This window comes from Salmo trutta, chromosome 5 (assembly GCF_901001165.1).
Source record: "Salmo trutta chromosome 5, fSalTru1.1, whole genome shotgun sequence".
NCBI lineage: Eukaryota > Metazoa > Chordata > Actinopteri > Salmoniformes > Salmonidae > Salmo > Salmo trutta.
Window position 1 is genome coordinate 48,210,645 of NC_042961.1, and position 17,484 is coordinate 48,228,128.

The following is a 17,484-nucleotide window of genomic DNA, read 5'->3' on the forward strand; positions in this document are numbered from 1 at the left end:
ATTTGTTTTATGTGGTTCGGGGTGGTGGTTTGATTAGAAGGGTGTTTGATTTATTATTTCCGGGTTTTGGGTTATGTTCTATGTTTTTGTATTTCTATGTTCTTTCTAGTTAGTACTTTCTATGTTAGGTAATTGGGTGTTGGACTCTCAATTGAAGGCAGGTGTTTGTAGTTGCCTTTGATTGAGAGTCCTATATATAGGGATGTGTTTTGTTTGTTAATTGTGGGTAGTTGTCTTTAGCACTGCTGTTAAGTGTATAGCCTGCTAAACTGTTTCCTGTCGTCGTTTATTGTTTTTCCGTGTTCACAGTCTTTATTTAAAATTAAAATTAAGATGAGCACGCAACCCTCTGCGCCTTGGTCCTCTCTACCCGAAGACAGCCGTTACAATCAGGATACAATGTCTCTGCAAACTTACCTGTTTAACTTGAAGAATATGAGAAAAAATCAAACAATACATCTAAATTACAGTGAATTCATGTTTTATTAGATCTAAAATGCACAACAGTAATGTAAAAATGAGTTTAACAGAATACAAGCAATTGTAACACAATTATAATGATAAAAACAGAATGTGTAACAGAAAAAGCAATTTAAGTCTTTTCAGTCCGTGTTTTGGCACCTCACCCCAGAGTACACAGTGTCTCTCTCCATGGCGCTCTTCTGTCTCCGGGTCTTTGGCTTCTTGTGGATGACATTCAGAGCAGCGTAATGGACCGACGTGAGTGTGTCATTATCTTCTTGATCCTAAGAGGAATAGCAAAACAAATTCCAAAGACATCAGGAAATTACCTGATAATTTGTTTACAGTTCATCAAAGTCATAAGATCTGCATACCTGGTGATGCGAACTGCGGATTGTCGGACCACTTGGCTGAGGATGCTTTCCTTTTAGACAAACACATGAAGGAATCATCATCATCATCATCATCATCATCTTACAATAAATTAACCCAATTTCATGACTAAAATGTAATGTACAGTGCATTTGGAAAATTTTCAGACCACTTGACATTTTGTTACATTACAGCCTTATTCTAAAATAGATTACATTGTTCTTTCCCTGATTAATCAACACAATACCACATACTGTAATGACAAAGCAAAAACAGTTTATTTTTTATTTTTGCAAATGTATTAAAAATAAAAATCTGAAATATTACATTTACATAAGTATTCAGACCCTTTAACCAGTACTTTCAAGCATCTTTGGCAATGATTAAAGCCTTGAGTCTTCTTAGGAATGACACTACAATCTTGGCACACCTGTATTTGGGGAGTTTCTCCCACTCTTCTCTGCAGGTCCTCTCAAAATATGTGAGGTCGGATGGGGAGTATGTCTGCACAGCTATTTTCATGTCTCTCCAGAGATTTTCGATCGGATTCATGTCCAGCATCTGGCTGGGCCACTCAAGGACATTCCGAGACATGTCCTGAAGCCACTTCTGCTTTGTCTTGGCTGTGTGCTTAGGGTTGTTGCCCTGTTGAAAGGTGAACCTTCACCAAAGTCTAAGGTCCTGAGCGCTCTGGAGCAGGTTTTCATCAAGGAACACTCTGTACTTTGCTCCGTTCATCTTTCCCTCGATCCTGACAAGTCTCCCAGTCCCTACCGCTGAAAAACAAACCCACAGCATGATGCTGCTACCCCCATGCTTCACCATAGGGATGGTGCCAGGTTTCCTCCAGACGTGACACTTGACATTCAGGCCAAAGAGTTCAATCTTGGTTTCATCAGACTAGACAATCTTGTTTCTCATGGTTTGAAAGTCTTTTGGTGGCTTTTGGCAAACTCCAAGCGGGCATTCATGTGCCTTGTACTAAGGAGTGGCTTCCATCTGGCCACTCTACCATAAAGGCCTGTTTGGCGGAGTGCTGCTGTCATGGCTGTCGTTGGTGAATGAGGACCAAAATGCAGCAGGTACGTGTATGCTCATATTTAAATTTATTAACTTACAAAAAAAAACTGAATACAAAATAACAAAACTACTAGAACTAACAAACGAACGAACAACTACAAAACAGTCTGGCAAAGCATAGGGCTTTACACAGAACAATCACCCACAAATCACAAACACAAACACACCCTTATATATGAGACTCTCAATCAAAGGCAGATAGACAACACCTGCCTTCAACTGAGAGTCCCAATACCAATTCACCAGACATAGAAACAGACATACTAGACTCCACATAGAAATACCTAAACATAAACCAACACCCGGAATTACTAAAACAAACACCCTTAAACCAAACACACCACCCTGAACCACAAAACAAATACCCTCTGTCACGCCCTGACCAAACTACAAACAATTAACCTTATATACTGGCCAGGACGTGACAGTACCCCCCCCTTAAAGGTGCTACCCCAGAAGCACCTTAAAAACAAAAACAAAACAAAAATACCCCCAAACAATACCTAAAAGAAAAATTCCCCCTTACTAAAGGGAGGGAAGGGAGGGTGGCTGCCGTCAACGACGGCACTGTGCTACACCCCCCCTCCCCAACCCACCTATATTGGAGGCGGCTCAGGTTCTGGCCGTTCCAGGCAGTCTGGCAGTTCGGGGCAGTCTGGCGGTTCGGGGCAGTCTGGCGGCTCGGGGCAGTCTGGTGGCTCGGGGCAGTCTGGGCAGTCTGTCGGCTCGGGGCAGTCTGGGCAGTCTGTCGGCTCGGGGCAGTCTGGGCAGTCTGTCGGCTCGGGGCAGTCTGGGCAGTCTGTCAGCTCGGGGCAGTCTGGGCAGTCTGTCAGCTCGGGGCAGTCTGGGCAGTCTGGCCACTCCGGCAGGTCAGGGCAGTCTGGCCACTCCTAGAGGTCAGGGCAGTCTGGCCACTCCGGCAGGTCAGGGCAGTCTGGCCACTCCGGCAGGTCAGGGCAGTCTGGCCACTCCGGCAGGTCAGGGCAGTCTGGCCACTCCGGCAGGTCAGGGCAGTCTGGCCACTCCGGCAGGTCAGGGCAGTCTGGCCACTCCGGCAGGTCAGCGCAGTCTGGCCACTCCGGCAGTTCAGCGCAGTCTGGCCACTCCGGCAGTTCAGCGCAGTCTGGCCACTCCGGCAGTTCAGCGCAGTCTGGCCACTCCGGCAGTTCAGCGCAGTCTGACCACTCCGGCGACTGTTGACTGACGGGCAGCTCCGACGACTGTTGACTGACGGGCAGCTCCGACGACTGTTGACTGACGGGCAGCTCCGACGACTGTTGACTGACGGGCAGCTCCAACGACTGTTGACTGACGGGCAGCTCCGACGACTGTTGACTGACGGGCAGCTCCGACGACTGTTGACTGACGGGCAGCTCCGACGACTGTTGACTGGCGAGGCTGGGTTTACGCACTTGCCGTTTAGTGCGGGGAGCGGGAACAGGACGAGTCGGACTGGGTGGACGCACTTCCGGGTCCGCACGAGAGACAGGAGCTGGAAACCCAGGGCTATGGAGGCGCACAGCCGGTCTAGATCTTACCTCCTGCACAACCCGCCTTGGCTCGATGGAACTAGTAGCCCTGCACGAGCGGAGTGCTCGTACAGGGCAGACTGGGCTGTGCAGGGGCTTGATGGTAGCCGTGCGTAGAGCGGGAGTTGGGTAGCCTGGTCCTCGGAGGCGTACCGGCGACCAGATGCGCTGCGCAGGCATCCTCCTACCAGGCTGGATGCCCGCTCTAGCACGGCACCTGCGAGGGGCTGGAATAACTCGCACCGGACTGTGCGTGCGTATGGGTGAGATATTGCGCTTCTCAGCGAAACATGGCGCTCCCCACCTCATACGCTCCTCCATATAACCACGGCTAGCTGGCTTCCGGCTCTTCCCTCGCCTAGCCAAACTACCCGTGTGCCCCCCCAAAAAAAATTCTTGGGGGTGCCTCTCGTGCTTCTCCCTCAGCGCGTCTCTGGCCTCGTACCACCGCCTCTCTGCCTTGGCTGCTTCTATTTCCCACTGCGGGCGGCGATACTCCCCAGCCTGATGCCAAGGTCCGGCCCCGTCCAGAACTTCCTCCCAAGTCCACTTCTCCCGCAAGTCTAACTCGAACTCCGTCTGCTCCTTCCTCTGCTGCTTGGTCCTTTGGTGGTGGGTGATTCTGTCATGGCTGTCGTTGGTGAATGAGGACCAAAATGCAGCAGGTACGTGTATGCTCATATTTAAATTTATTAACTTACAAAAAACAACTGAATACAAAATAACAAAACTACTAGAACTAACAAACGAACGAACAACTACAAAACAGTCTGGCAAAGCATAGGGCTTTACACAGAACAATCACCCACAAATCACAAACACAAACACACCCTTATATATGAGACTCTCAATCAAAGGCAGATAGACAACACCTGCCTTCAACTGAGAGTCCCAATACCAATTCACCAGACATAGAAACAGACATACTAGACTCCACATAGAAATACCTAAACATAAACCAACACCCGGAATTACTAAAACAAACACCCTTAAACCAAACACACCACCCTGAACCACAAAACAAATACCCTCTGTCACGCCCTGACCAAACTACAAACAATTAACCTTATATACTGGCCAGGACGTGACAGCTGCAGAGATGATTGTCATTCTGGAAGGTTCTCCCATCTGCACAGAGGAACTCTGGAGCTCTGTCAGAGTGACCATCGGGTTCTTGGTCACCTCCCTGACCAAGGCCCTTCTCCCCAGATTGCTCAGTTTGGCCGGTCTCTGAACTCTACGGGCAATTCCTTTAACACAGGTGGACTCCAATCAAGATGCACAAACATCTCAAGGATGAACAATGGAAACAGGATGCACCTGAGCTCAATTTCGAGTCAAAAAGCCAAGGGTCTGAATACTTATGTAAATAAGGTATTTCTGTATTAAATTATTTATACATTTGCAAACATTCCAAAAACCTTTTTTCACGTTGTCATTATGGGAATTTTTCAATAAGGCTGTAATGTAACAACATGTCGAAACAGTCAAGGGGTGTGAATACTTTCAAAATGCACTTTATACTGAACCAACAGTTTTATCATATAATGTGGGCAATGATAACGTTTACCTCTTGACAGCAGAGAGGTTTTCTTGGTCATCTTATACAAAACACAACCAAGGACAATGATGAGGATGACACAAAGAGCCAACGCTACACCCAGACAGTACACCAAGAGAAGATGGTCCTCATTACAACCATCTGTGGAAATACAAACGGTGACAGAGGAAATTCAGGACATTTTGCTCCACCAGGCGTACAATGTTAGAAACATTTTAGAAATGTCAGAAATATCACTAACAGTCCATTTCCAGCTTGGTCCCGTTCCCAAATAGTATTTCCCCACATGAGGCCACAGCACAGTAGTAAGTCCCAGCATCAGAGAGGCTGAGGTTCCTCTTGGGGAAGTTGTAGACACAGCTCTGTGTAGGAGACCCAGCTTCAGGGCTCTTCTCACACTGATCATTCCTGTCTCCATGGGTGTAAATGATTCCTGGATGAGATTTTCCTGAGCCATGTCTGTACCAATAGACACTGTGTTCTCCTGCACAGGTCTCAGTGTTTATTGTACAGTTCAGAGTTACAGAGTCTCCTGGCTGGACTGACTCAGACACAGGCGTCTGGAGCAGAGACATGCAGTTGGACCCTGAATCTGAAGAGAGTGAATAAGATCATGGTGTGTACATTCTTTCCTGCTAGATTAATTAATTTAGCATTACATGAACATACGTCAGTACCACCAGTTTTAAAGCATCTTAAGTTACCTTTGACAATTAAAACAGTTCCTTCTCCAAATGTGGCTTCCCCCGCTGACAAACTAACACAGTAGTATGTAGCTGAGTCCCCTGACTCTGTCTTGGAGATGGTCAGGTTACAGCTGTCAAATCCTCTCTTCACACTCAAATGTTTAGTCTCAGTAAAGTCCTCTGTAAAGTTGTTGAAATAAAAAGTATTTTCAGTCCCATAATATGATGATGCCATGAGAAGAGGCTTCTGTCCAACAGTTTGCTTGTACCAAGAGACTCTGATCAAATTAGATCGACAAAAGCAATTTACTGATACACTTCGTCCCAGTTGTGTAACTATCACAGAGTCTGGTTGGATTACATCCTTGTTAAGTGCACAACCTGTGAAGCAAACAAACTAAATAAATCAGACAAAGGTATAGTACAGAATTAAACAATATTATCATTATTCAGACTACATAGTAGTAGACTGACATAAAAAAAGGTAAAAGGAACCACATTAATATTTCTTACTTACCCAAATTGGCGTAAACCAAAAAGATTGTGCAATATATAATCATCATTTTACTGTCCTTTCTGAACTGTATAGTGTGTGGGTCTGACAACAGGGCACCTTTTATATGATGACACTCATTTGGTAATCATTATGAAGTAGGCGGAAACTCTGAACTAAGTGGTATTATTGGCTGTCTGAACAGGCATAAAGCATGAGATAAAAACTACAATCTAACATGTGTCCTGTGGCATACCATAGTTAGAGCAGCCCTTCAAATGATGTAAAGTCAGAGTCACTGGTTTGTATTTTTTCATCATTTGGGTCGGTGGCTGAGACTACTGGTACATATGTCCTCTTTGACATATACATTGTTTTTCTCACTACATGTCTGTAGAAGGCAGTTTAAGCTTTCAGGAGGAAGTGAACTCTGGTGAGGTTGGCACCTTTTTGACAAAATAAAGATGTGATCCTTTGATAACTGGTGCAAATAATTGGTAAGAATTGGGCAAGTCATTAAACTAGGAAATAAAAACATGTTTATTGAAATATCACACAAGCATAAGGGCAGGTTACAGAGCACTATGTTACAACCATTATCATCAAAAGGAAGAATTCAGACATTTGCAAAATCATTATATACATTTTGTTGTACTCTTCCACAAAAACAAATGTATCGAGTCAGTCAACCTCAGCCACTATTGCTAAGGATTTGAGACTTCTGAAATCATCCTAGTATCAGCTTTCACACTTACTGGACAATTATGCTCAGCATCTGAATGATTTTACGTTGATATATGGCAAAACTAGGACCCTGCAATAGCATCCTACAATAAATGAGAAATGTATATAATAGTCAGTTCACGCTGGCTCAGTCAGGATCAAAGTGGAGTTCAGAGGGGGGGTGGGGCTTAACTTAGAATGATTCTGACTGAATGACCCTCATATGTCACATCCTATCTTGATGACTCATACCAGAGTAGATGGTTTCTTCCTCTCTCTGTTCTCTCCGTCTCCTGGGCTTGGCACTCTTCTTGTCACTGAACTTCAGGGCAGTATAGTTCAAGCATCATGATCACAGTTTTGCTATGGGGATAAAACAAGGACTCAGTAAATTCAGAGTATGGGTGAAATCTAATGCTGTAATGTGTTGCTTTTATACTCTTCCCTGTCTCATTCTGCTAACCTGTTGGTCTGACGTGTTGGCGTGAGGCTTCACCTACTGGCTTTGCTGAGAAGGGGTCCCGCTAAAAGACGAATGACAAAACCTGTAAAACACTTGAACCCTCTTGTTTACTAATTAAATGGTATACTACCATGTCTTATGTTCTTCTTAATTAAGAAATGACATCAGAGTACCTGTAAATAGGTTGCTGTGTGTTCGAGTGGGTGATAGTGGCATGAGAAGAGAAATAAACGGTTCATCACTGCAACATAAAGATGCCTGAGTATGGTCTAAATAAATACCTTCCTTTTGTCATGTCTACTCCCGCTCCTCACCTCCGGCTTTTGACGTCGCCGGTTTAGTAACCACCGCCTTTTTCATTACGCACACCTGGCATTCATCATTAGGCATGTATGGACTCCATCACTTCACTGATTACCTCCCCTATGTCTGTCACTCCTTTAGTTCCATTCCCCAGGCAGTTCTTAACTGACTTGCCTAGTTAAATAATGGTTAAATTAAATTAGAGTGTTGACTATGTGTTTCATGTCTATACACTACTCGTGTTTGTTATATTGTTCTATGTTCCGTTTATTATTAAACTCACCACCTGAACTTACTTTCCGATTCCCAGCATAGATGTTACACCTTTGTCCTGATTATTGTTAAATGCTTCATTTATCTTCTCACAAGAAAGTCATTGTCAAATGAGTTTGGCAGAGAAGCAATGCACCTAATTCATTACAGTTACAGCTAACAAAATTAACAATTGAGGCTGTGTCATTCATCCAGTTCTACTGTCTGATCCCAGAGTACACTGTCTCTTCCTCCATGTTGATTCTCTGTCTTCTAGACCTGTTCTTGTTGTTGCTCAGATTCAGAGCTACATAATGGAGACTGTCTGCATCTTGGGCCTGTGAAGAACAATTATGAAATGGAGAGGAATATTACTATATGTTTTTATGGTAATACAACATCAGGAATTCTGCTTACCCCTGTATCTGAAGAAAAGACTCCTGGACTTTTTGTCTGAGACAGATCCTGAAAAAAAAGACAGAAAATATAAAGATATACAGATACATCTGGTGATATCAAAGAAGAGCAACTTCTATGAAGGACTTTACCTGTTACATACATCATACATTTTTTTATATGGACTTCACTTACCTCTAAACTGCAGACACTTTATATTGTTCATCTTGTACATGATGATACCAAGGACAATGATCATGATAAACGAGAGACCCAATGCTGAGGTCAGGCAGTAAACAAAGAGAAGAGGGTTAATTTGCACCATTGTCTGGGCAAATTAATATGATGATTGAAGTAAAGTAACTATGGACGATTGCACATTTTCTATTATGATCTAAATAACTAGTACTGTATACAGTTTTACACAGTAGATTATACAATAGATATGAACAAAGATGTAAGATGTATAATCTACTCTTGATCTTCAGCCTAGTCATGTTCCTGAACAGTATCACCCCACATGAGGCCACAGCACAGTAGTAAGGCCTAGCATCAGAGAGGGTGAGGTTCCTCTTGGGGAGGTTGTAGACACAGCTCTGTGTAGGAGACCCAGCCTCAGGGCTCTTCTCACACTGATCACTCCTGTCTCCATGGGTGTAAATGATTCCTAGATGGGATTCTTTTGAGCCATGTCTGAACCAATAGACACTGTGTTCTCCTGCACAAGTCTCATAGTGTATGTGTTTTGACTTTGTGCCTAAGGATGGTAGATCACAAAAAAGCATGGTTATGGAAAATGACTAATAAAATATAAATAATAATAAAAGGTAGAGTATTTGTAATATTTTCACCTGTCAGCATTAACATGGTTCCATCATCAAAATATTCCCACAATGCTAGGTCCCAAGGTCTCTTTGTGGCAGAAATGTTGAGGTGAAATGTGGTTTTGTCTGCCATCATAGTCAATCAGCCATCAAATTAATTGTTGAATAGCACATCACTCAGGTACTTAGAGCATTTAGTGATGTATTGAAGCACCATGCCAGTGGTGAGTTTGTACCATACCATGTAGTTTATGTTCTCACTAGTCATGTGGCATTCAATCGTCACATTACCTCCCAGCTCTGCTTTCTGGGAAGACGTGGGATGAACAATAACTGGTGTTTGAGATGCACCTGAAAAAAACACTATATTTACTGCATTTAAAACATTTACCAAATGCTTATAGTAAGCACTTTAAATGTATAGAGAACTTGTATAACATTAGTCATTTGAGCTAGATGTTACTGTCATGCTTTCCAGATCAAAAGAAAGGTGAGGAGTTTATTCATCTTGGTGGCTCCTTCACTGGACGAGACTGACCTGTGTAAAATGCAGTCTCTCTTCAGAAAAGAATGGAAACTTGCGTTTGCGTTCATTGGTTCGTCTCAGGTACCGTCTGATTTTGACGGTCAAATCTGATTGGCTGAACACTCGATAGGCCGCCCAGTAGACCATGAATAGAAAAAAAACAGTCCTCTTATGTTGTAGTACAGCTTGATTCTGTGTTGCACAACTTTATCACGTAGCAAGTTTGAATATGTCGATGTTCAGTTTTATGTATTTTTTTACATGTGATTACTGTGGATTTATAATTTATTAGGCCTAACTACAGCTCACACTGTCTACAATACTATGTACTGCAGCTGGCCAACAGAGGGCTTGTCCACCCAAAGTAAGAGACACAACAGCAAGAGTCAGTGGATCCTTTACTTAATGTTTTTCTTCCATTGTGGTCCATGGGAGTCATACAGTAGTTGGGACCTGGTTGTCCACATGTTATAACACTGTCATCCTCTAGGGCTCTATGACTTCCACACAGTCACTTCATAACACAGAGAAACATAAAATATCCCAATAGTCTTTACTTAACCAACAATAGCTCATATACTATTTATTCTCTAATGTATTGATGGATAAAAGCCCTCCCATGATATAATTAGAAGGAGGCTCTTTCTTCTTGGCCCAGATGATGATGATACTTTACATCACACTTCAAACCATGGTTTGTGTTTAGCTACGGACTTCAGATCTCTATGTCAATTAACTAATAAATCGTTAGTGTTTTTACATAGATTCAATGTCGACTATGTATAGTTAACTAGATGCCTCATAAAAATAGTGTTCTATTGTTGATAAAAAGGGCAACATGAAGAGTGAAAGAGTATATCATACAACTGACTGACACCACTGAGATCCTGCTGAAACCACATGAAGAGTGAAAGAGTATGTCATACAACTGACTGACACCGCTGAGATCCTGCTGAAACCACATGAAGAGTGAAAGAGTATGTCATACAACTGACTGACACCACTGAGATCCTGCTGAAACCACATGAAGAGTGAAAGAGTATGTCATACAACTGACTGACACCGCTGAGATCCTGCTGAAACCACATGAAGAGTGAAAGAGTATGTCATACAACTGACTGACACCACTGAGATCCTGCTGAAACCACATGAAGAGTGAAAGAGTATGTCATACAACTGACTGACACCGCTGAGATCCTGCTGAAACCACATGAAGAGTGAAAGAGTATGTCATACAACTGACTGACACCACTGAGATCCTGCTGAAACCACATGAAGAGTGAAAGAGTATGTCATACAACTGACTGACACCACTGAGATCCTGCTGAAACCACATGAAGAGTGAAAGAGTATGTCATACAACTGACTGACACCACTGAGATCCTGCTGAAACCACATGAAGAGTGAAAGAGTATGTCATACAACTGACTGACACCACTGAGATCCTGCTGAAACCACATGAAGAGTGAAAGAGTATGTCATACAACTGACTGACACCGCTGAGATCCTGCTGAAACCACATGAAGAGTGAAAGAGTATGTCATACAACTGACTGACACCACTGAGATCCTGCTGAAACCACATGAAGAGTGAAAGAGTATGTCATACAACTGACTGACACCACTGAGATCCTGCTGAAACCACATGAAGAGTGAAAGAGTATGTCATACAACTGACTGACACCACTGAGATCCTGCTGAAACCACATGAAGAGTGAAAGAGTATGTCATACAACTGACTGACACCACTGAGATCCTGCTGAAACCACATGAAGAGTGAAAGAGTATGTCATACAACTGACTGACACCACTGAGATCCTGCTGAAACCACATGAAGAGTGAAAGAGTATGTCATACAACTGACTGACACCACTGAGATCCTGCTGAAACCACATGAAGAGTGAAAGAGTATGTCATACAACTGACTGACACCACTGAGATCCGGCTGAAACCACATGAAGAGTGAAAGAGTATGTCATACAACTGACTGACACCACTGAGATCCTGCTGAAACCACATGAAGAGTGAAAGAGTATGTCATACAACTGACTGACACCACTGAGATCCTGCTGAAACCACATGAAGAGTGAAAGAGTATGTCATACAACTGACTGACACCACTGAGATCCTGCTGAAACCACATGAAGAGTGAAAGAGTATGTCATACAACTGACTGACACCACTGAGATCCGGCTGAAACCACATGAAGAGTGAAAGAGTATATCATACAATTGACTGACACCACTGAGATCCTGCTGAAACCACATGAAGAGTGAAAGAGTATATCATACAATTGACTGACACCACTGAGATCCTGCTGAAACCACATGAAGAGAGACAGAGTATATCATACAACTGACTGACACCACTGAGATCCGGCTGAAACCACATGAAGAGTGAAAGAGTATATCATACAACTGACTGACACCACTGAGATCCTGCTGAAACCACATGAAGAGAGACAGAAAGAGACAGAGACAGAGAGGGTCCTGTGCAACAGGCCAACAGGCCTTACCAATTTGTAGATATCTACAGCTTAATGTTTTGTTCATAGCAGACAGAGTACATGTAAATATGTTGCTGTGTATGTGAGGGGGTGTGTGGCATGCAATCATTAGGCCTATGTCTTAAAGAGAAAACAAGGAAGAAAACCTCCTACACTAGAACTGGCCTGTCCTCCTTTTGTGGAGGTGGCTGTTGTGCCACTTTCACTGTGAGTAATTATGTTGAAAGGGGCCTATGTTATTTACTGTAACAGGATGCAAGGGACTACCTGACTTCACATAAATGAGAAGACGTTGACCTTTACATTGTTAGCACTGTGTTTAGAGACCATTGTTGCACTGAGGGGTGTGAACAGTACTCTGGCCCTGAGAGGAAAAGTAGAGTGTGGTGTGTTGCTGCAGGTCAGTCTTCCTGTGTTAAAGGTCTATGAAAGGTTAGTTTCCAATATTGGAAAGTCACTGTAGCGCCCTCCAATATGACCACAGAGGTGTGTGAACAGAATGCAACTTCTTCAACTTCTTCAAATTAATTTGGTTTAACACATGGAAATGCTTTATTTTTCTATTTGCACATTATATTACACTTGAAAAACTATGACCACAAATGTCAACACATTTTACTGAAGCATTCATACAAAGCTAATGAAGTTAGAGCTAGTTAAGAGCTATCTGGTATAAAACGATAACTGTGTCATTCATCCAGTTCTACTGTCTGATCCCAGAGTACACCGTCTCTTCCTCCATGTTGCTTCTCTGTCTTCTAGACCTGTTCGTCTTGTTGCTCAGATTCAGAGCTACATAGTGGAGACTGTCTGCATCTTGGGCCTGTGAAGAACAATTACAAAATGGAGGAAGAATATGATTACACATTGTTATTAAATAGATTTTTTTTAAATATAGCAATAGAAAATATAATTCATTTTACTTACCCCTGTATCTGAATAAGAAACTGCTGGACCTCTTTTCTGAGAGATGGGTCCTGAAAAGAAAGACAGAAAAGATTAAGATACAACTTCTTCCATTACAGATACATCTGGTGATATCAAAGAAGATCAACTTCAATGAAGGACTTTACCTGTTACATACATCATTAGTTCATTTAATTTGGATATCTCTTACCTCTGCACTGCAGACACTTTCCCTTGTTCATCTTGTACATGATGTAACCAAGGAAAATGATCAGGATAAACGAGAGACCCAATGCTGAGCTCAGGCAGTAAACCAAGAGAATAGGGTCTCCGTAATTGTCTGGGAAAACATTTTCTTATGTGATATAAATAACTAGTACTGTATGTAGTTGGACACAGTAGATTATACAATAGATATAAACAAAAACTGTAAAGATGTATCACTTACCTTTGATCTCCAGCTTGGTCCCGTTTCCAAACAGTATCTCCCCACATGAGGCCACAGCACAGTAGTAAGTCCCAGCATCAGAGATGCTGAGGTTCCTCTTGGGGAGGTTGTAGACACAACTCTGTGTAGGAGACCCAGCCTCAGGGCTCTTCTTACACTGATCACTCTTGTCTCCATGGGTGTAAATTATTCCTGGACGGGATTCTCCTGAGCCATGTCTAAACCAGTAGACGCTGTGTTCTCCTGCACAGGTCCCAGTGTGTATTGTACAGTTCAGAGTCACAGAGTCTCCTGGCTGGACTGACTCAGACACAGACTGCTGAGTAAGATGCTGGTTCCTGGACCCTGCACCTTTTACCCAATAAAACCAAGGTCCTAATGAACTTCTAATTACAAATTAAATTCACAATTTCCATATGCAAAGCCACTGAAAAAATAACATTCCATATTAACTTTTGTGTTACTCACCTTTATGTATCAGAAATATACCATTTCCAAAGATCATGCCATCATAATCACGTGCAGCACAGTAATACATCCCCACATCCGATGGCTTGGCATTTGAAATGGTCAGCACAAAACTGTCTCCGTTCTTCTCTGCAGAAAACCGAGGGTTGTTGTCAAACTCCCCGTAGAGCGTTGGATCTTTTGAGTTAAGGTAAAGAGATACTATCATCGCTGGAGCTTGTCCTACTGTTAATTTGAACCAGTTGTAGTAGTCTCCGCCAGTCCCAGAGATGAAGCATTTCAAATCAACAGTGTCTCCGTCGATGAAAGTCTTCAAAAGATCAGACTGAGTAATGATACCAATGGACAACACTGAAAAAAATACATGTTTTATGTCAATCAAAGTCTACACATCAGATTCATGCGTTTACAGGTCCCGTAACATTGTGTACCCTTATTCCACCAGAAATATTTTTTTATCTTGCCTACACAATGTCTTACCTGCTCTAAACAAAAGAGAGATTATGAGACACAGTTTTGACATCGTCCTCTTCTGTGGATAGCATGTTCTATCGTCGTCCTGTGTGTCAGATAGGAGTGAGAGTCAAGAGGTTATGGGTGTCTTTTTATACATGACTGGAGAGATGGTCTACAGGCCTGATTGGCTGCTGTGACATTAGTAAAGACACGGAACAGGACAGTTGAACCCTCCCCTCTGATCTTTTTCTATCCTCATGCTACATGAGTAAACTTTCCGTTTTCTTCAGAAAGCTATCGCCTTAGTAGTGATTGAGAGATATGGACACCAAATGCGTATATATTCTTGTCCACATTTCAGTTCCTGAATGTAAGTGTTTATGATAATATGGCTTGATTATGATTGGCAGGCTCCTATCTACACACTCATAGAAGTGTAATTTAATAAACATATCGTTAACATTATTCATGAGTATGACAAATGCCTGTGAATGTCTTCCCAAGCTGTTTAAAACATCTCAAAGACTAAGCCGTTGTGGTGGAGGGGGGGGTTCTACTAATATACAATTTGGAATTGTTTTAAGATGGTCATACCATGGATCAGTTACCTATTTGATTTTGAACTATAGAACCCTTTAGGTATCAAAAACAAATAAAGTATTTGATAAAATATTGAATTTGGCCTTTACTGCTATAGTCCATTAAAGCGCTTTGAAATACACATTAATGAATGGAAAAAAATACAGTAAAAAAAGAAATCATAAGGAATAAGGTGTCTGTCCTATATCTATGAGATATAACAAAGCTTTAGGTTTTTTTGGACATATATTTAACCCAGAAATATGTCTCTCACTGTCGCCGCCTGTCATAGACCCTCCCCCCCCCAGCTCCCAGCTGTGCCCTGGACACCATATGTGAATTGATTGCCCCCCATCTATCTTCAGAGTTCGTTCTGTTAGGTGACCTAAACTGGGATATGCTTAAGACCCCAGAAGTCCTACAATCTAAGCCCTCAATCTCACACAAATTATCAATGAACCCACCAGGTACAACCCTAAATCCGTAAACATGGGCACCCTCATAGATATCATCCTGACCAACTTGCCCTCCAAATACACCTCTGCTGTTTTCAATCAGGATCTAAGCGATCACTGCCTCATTGCCTGCATCCGCTATGGGTCCCCAGTCAAACGACCACCCCTCATCACTGTCAAACGCTAACTAAAACACTTCTGCGAGCAGGCCTTTCTAATCGACCTGGCCCGGGTATCCTGGAAGGATATTGACCTTATCCCATCAGTAGGGGATGCCTGGTCGTTCTTTAAAAGTTATTTCCTCGCCATCTTAAATAAGCATGCCCCTTTCAAAAAATGTAGAACTAAGAACAGAGATAGCCCTTGATTCACTCCAGACCTGAATGCCCTCGACCAGCACAAAAACATCCTGTGGCGGACTGCACTAGCATCAAATAGTCCCCACAATATGCAACTTTTCAGGGTTAGTCAGAAACCAATACACGCAGTCAGTTAGGAAAGAAAAGGCTAGCTTTTTCAAACAGAAATTCGCATTCTGTAGCTCTAACTCCAAAAACATTTGGGACACTGTAAAGTCCATGGAGAATGAGAGCACCTCCTCCCAGCTGCCCACTGCACTGAGGCTAGGAACACTGTCACCACCGAAACATCCACGATAATTGAGAATTTCAATAAGCAATTCTCGACAGCTGGCCATGCTTTTCCCCTGGCTACCTCAACCAAGCCCAACTGCTCCGCATCCCCTGCAGCTACATGTCCTGCAGCTACTTGCCCAAGCCTCCCCAGCTTCTCCTTCACCCAAATCCAGACAGCAGATATTCTGAAAAAGCTGCAAAACCTGAACCTGTACAAATCAGCTGGGAAAGACAATCTGGACCATCTCTTTCTAAAATTATCCGCCGCCATTGTTGCAACCCCTATTACAAATTCTGCTCAAACTCTCTTTCGTATCGTCCGAGATCACTAAAGATTGGAAAGCTGCCGCGGTCATCCCCCTCTTCAAAGGGGGTGACACTCTAGACCCAAACTGTTACAGACCTATATCCATCCTGCCCTGCCTTTCTAAAGTCTTCGAAAGCCAAGTTAACAAACAGATCACTGACCATTTCGAATCCCACCGTACCTTCTCCGCTGTGCAATCTAGTTTCCGAGCTGGTCACGGGTGCAACCTCAGCAACGCTCAAGGTACTAAACAATATCATAACCGCCATCAATAAAAGACAGTACTGCGCAGCCGTATTCATTGACCTGGCCAAGGCTTTCAACTCTGTCAATCACCGAATTCTTATTGGCAGACTCAACAGCCTTGGTTTCTCAAATGACTGCCTTGCCTGGTTCACCAACTACTTCTCAGATAGAGTTCAGTGTGTCAAATCGGAGGGCCTGTTGTCCGGACCTCCGGCAGTCTCAATGGGGGTGCCACAGGGTTCAATTCTCGGGCCGACTCTTTTCTCTGTATATATCAACAATTTTGCTCTTGCTGAGGGTGATTCCTTGATCCACCTCTACGCAGATTCCATTCTGTATACATCTGGCCCTTCTTTAGACACTGTGTTAACAAACCTCCAAAAACGCTTCAATGCAATACAACACACTTTCCGTGGCCTCCAACTGCTCTTAAACGCTAGTAAAACTAAATGCATGCTCTTCAACCGATCGCAGCCCGCCTCCGCCCGACTAGCATCACTACTCTGGACGGTTCTAACTTAGAATATGTGGACAACTACAAATACCTAGATGTCTGGCCTGACTGTAAACGCTCCTTACAGACTCATATTAAACATCTCCAATCCAAAATTAAATGTAGAATTGTCTTCCTATTTTGCAACAAAGCCTCCTTCACTCACACTGCCAAACATACCCTCGTAAAACTGTCATTTACAAAATTGCCTCCAACACTTTACTCAGCAAACTGGATGCAGTCTTAGTGCCATCCGTTTTGTCGCCAAAGCCCCATATACTACCCACAACTGCGACCTGTATACTCTCGTCGGCTG

General features: G+C 43.0%; 2 protein-coding genes across 3 annotated transcripts; both read right to left on the minus strand.

Annotated features, from left to right (window-relative positions):
- Window positions 1-464: 464 nt before the first annotated feature.
- On the minus strand, window positions 465-6,322 carry LOC115194321 (uncharacterized). The gene is made up of 6 exons (XM_029753947.1): window positions 6,208-6,322; window positions 5,709-6,071; window positions 5,246-5,596; window positions 5,014-5,145; window positions 837-886; window positions 465-746 (listed from the first exon to the last, which is right to left on the minus strand). The coding sequence occupies exons 1-6, from the start codon at window positions 6,251-6,253 to the stop codon at window positions 603-605; spliced, it is 1,086 nt and encodes a 361-aa protein (XP_029609807.1). The 5' UTR covers window positions 6,254-6,322; the 3' UTR covers window positions 465-602.
- A 1,807-nt stretch (window positions 6,323-8,129) lies between these two features.
- Window positions 8,130-14,556, minus strand: LOC115194315 (uncharacterized). 2 transcript variants are annotated; one of them, XM_029753938.1, is made up of 6 exons: window positions 14,478-14,556; window positions 13,998-14,348; window positions 13,530-13,880; window positions 13,293-13,421; window positions 13,103-13,152; window positions 8,130-8,262 (listed from the first exon to the last, which is right to left on the minus strand). In XM_029753938.1, the coding sequence occupies exons 1-6, from the start codon at window positions 14,518-14,520 to the stop codon at window positions 8,143-8,145; spliced, it is 1,044 nt and encodes a 347-aa protein (XP_029609798.1). In that variant the 5' UTR covers window positions 14,521-14,556; the 3' UTR covers window positions 8,130-8,142. The 2 variants fall into 2 exon arrangements, with proteins under 2 accessions (XP_029609798.1, XP_029609797.1); XM_029753937.1 differs by lacking the exon at window positions 8,130-8,262 and adding an exon at window positions 12,694-12,998.
- Window positions 14,557-17,484: the final 2,928 nt, after the last annotated feature.

Excerpts from the sequence above, each read along its gene's own strand:
- LOC115194321 (XM_029753947.1), bottom strand. The coding sequence starts at position 6,253 with ATGATGATTATATATTGCACAATCTTTTTGGTTTACGCCAATTTGG. Across the intron at positions 6,072-6,207 it reads TTTGGTTTACGCCAATTTGG|GTTGTGCACTTAACAAGGAT; the intron begins GTAAGTAAGAAA and ends TTTGCTTCACAG. Across the intron at positions 5,146-5,245 it reads GACCAAGCTGGAAATGGACT|ATGGTTGTAATGAGGACCAT; the intron begins GTTAGTGATATT and ends GTATTTCCACAG.
- LOC115194315 (XM_029753938.1), bottom strand. The coding sequence starts at position 14,520 with ATGTCAAAACTGTGTCTCATAATCTCTCTTTTGTTTAGAGCAG. Across the intron at positions 13,881-13,997 it reads TATATTTCTGATACATAAAG|GTGCAGGGTCCAGGAACCAG; the intron begins GTGAGTAACACA and ends ATTGGGTAAAAG. Across the intron at positions 13,422-13,529 it reads GACCAAGCTGGAGATCAAAG|ACAATTACGGAGACCCTATT; the intron begins GTAAGTGATACA and ends ATGTTTTCCCAG.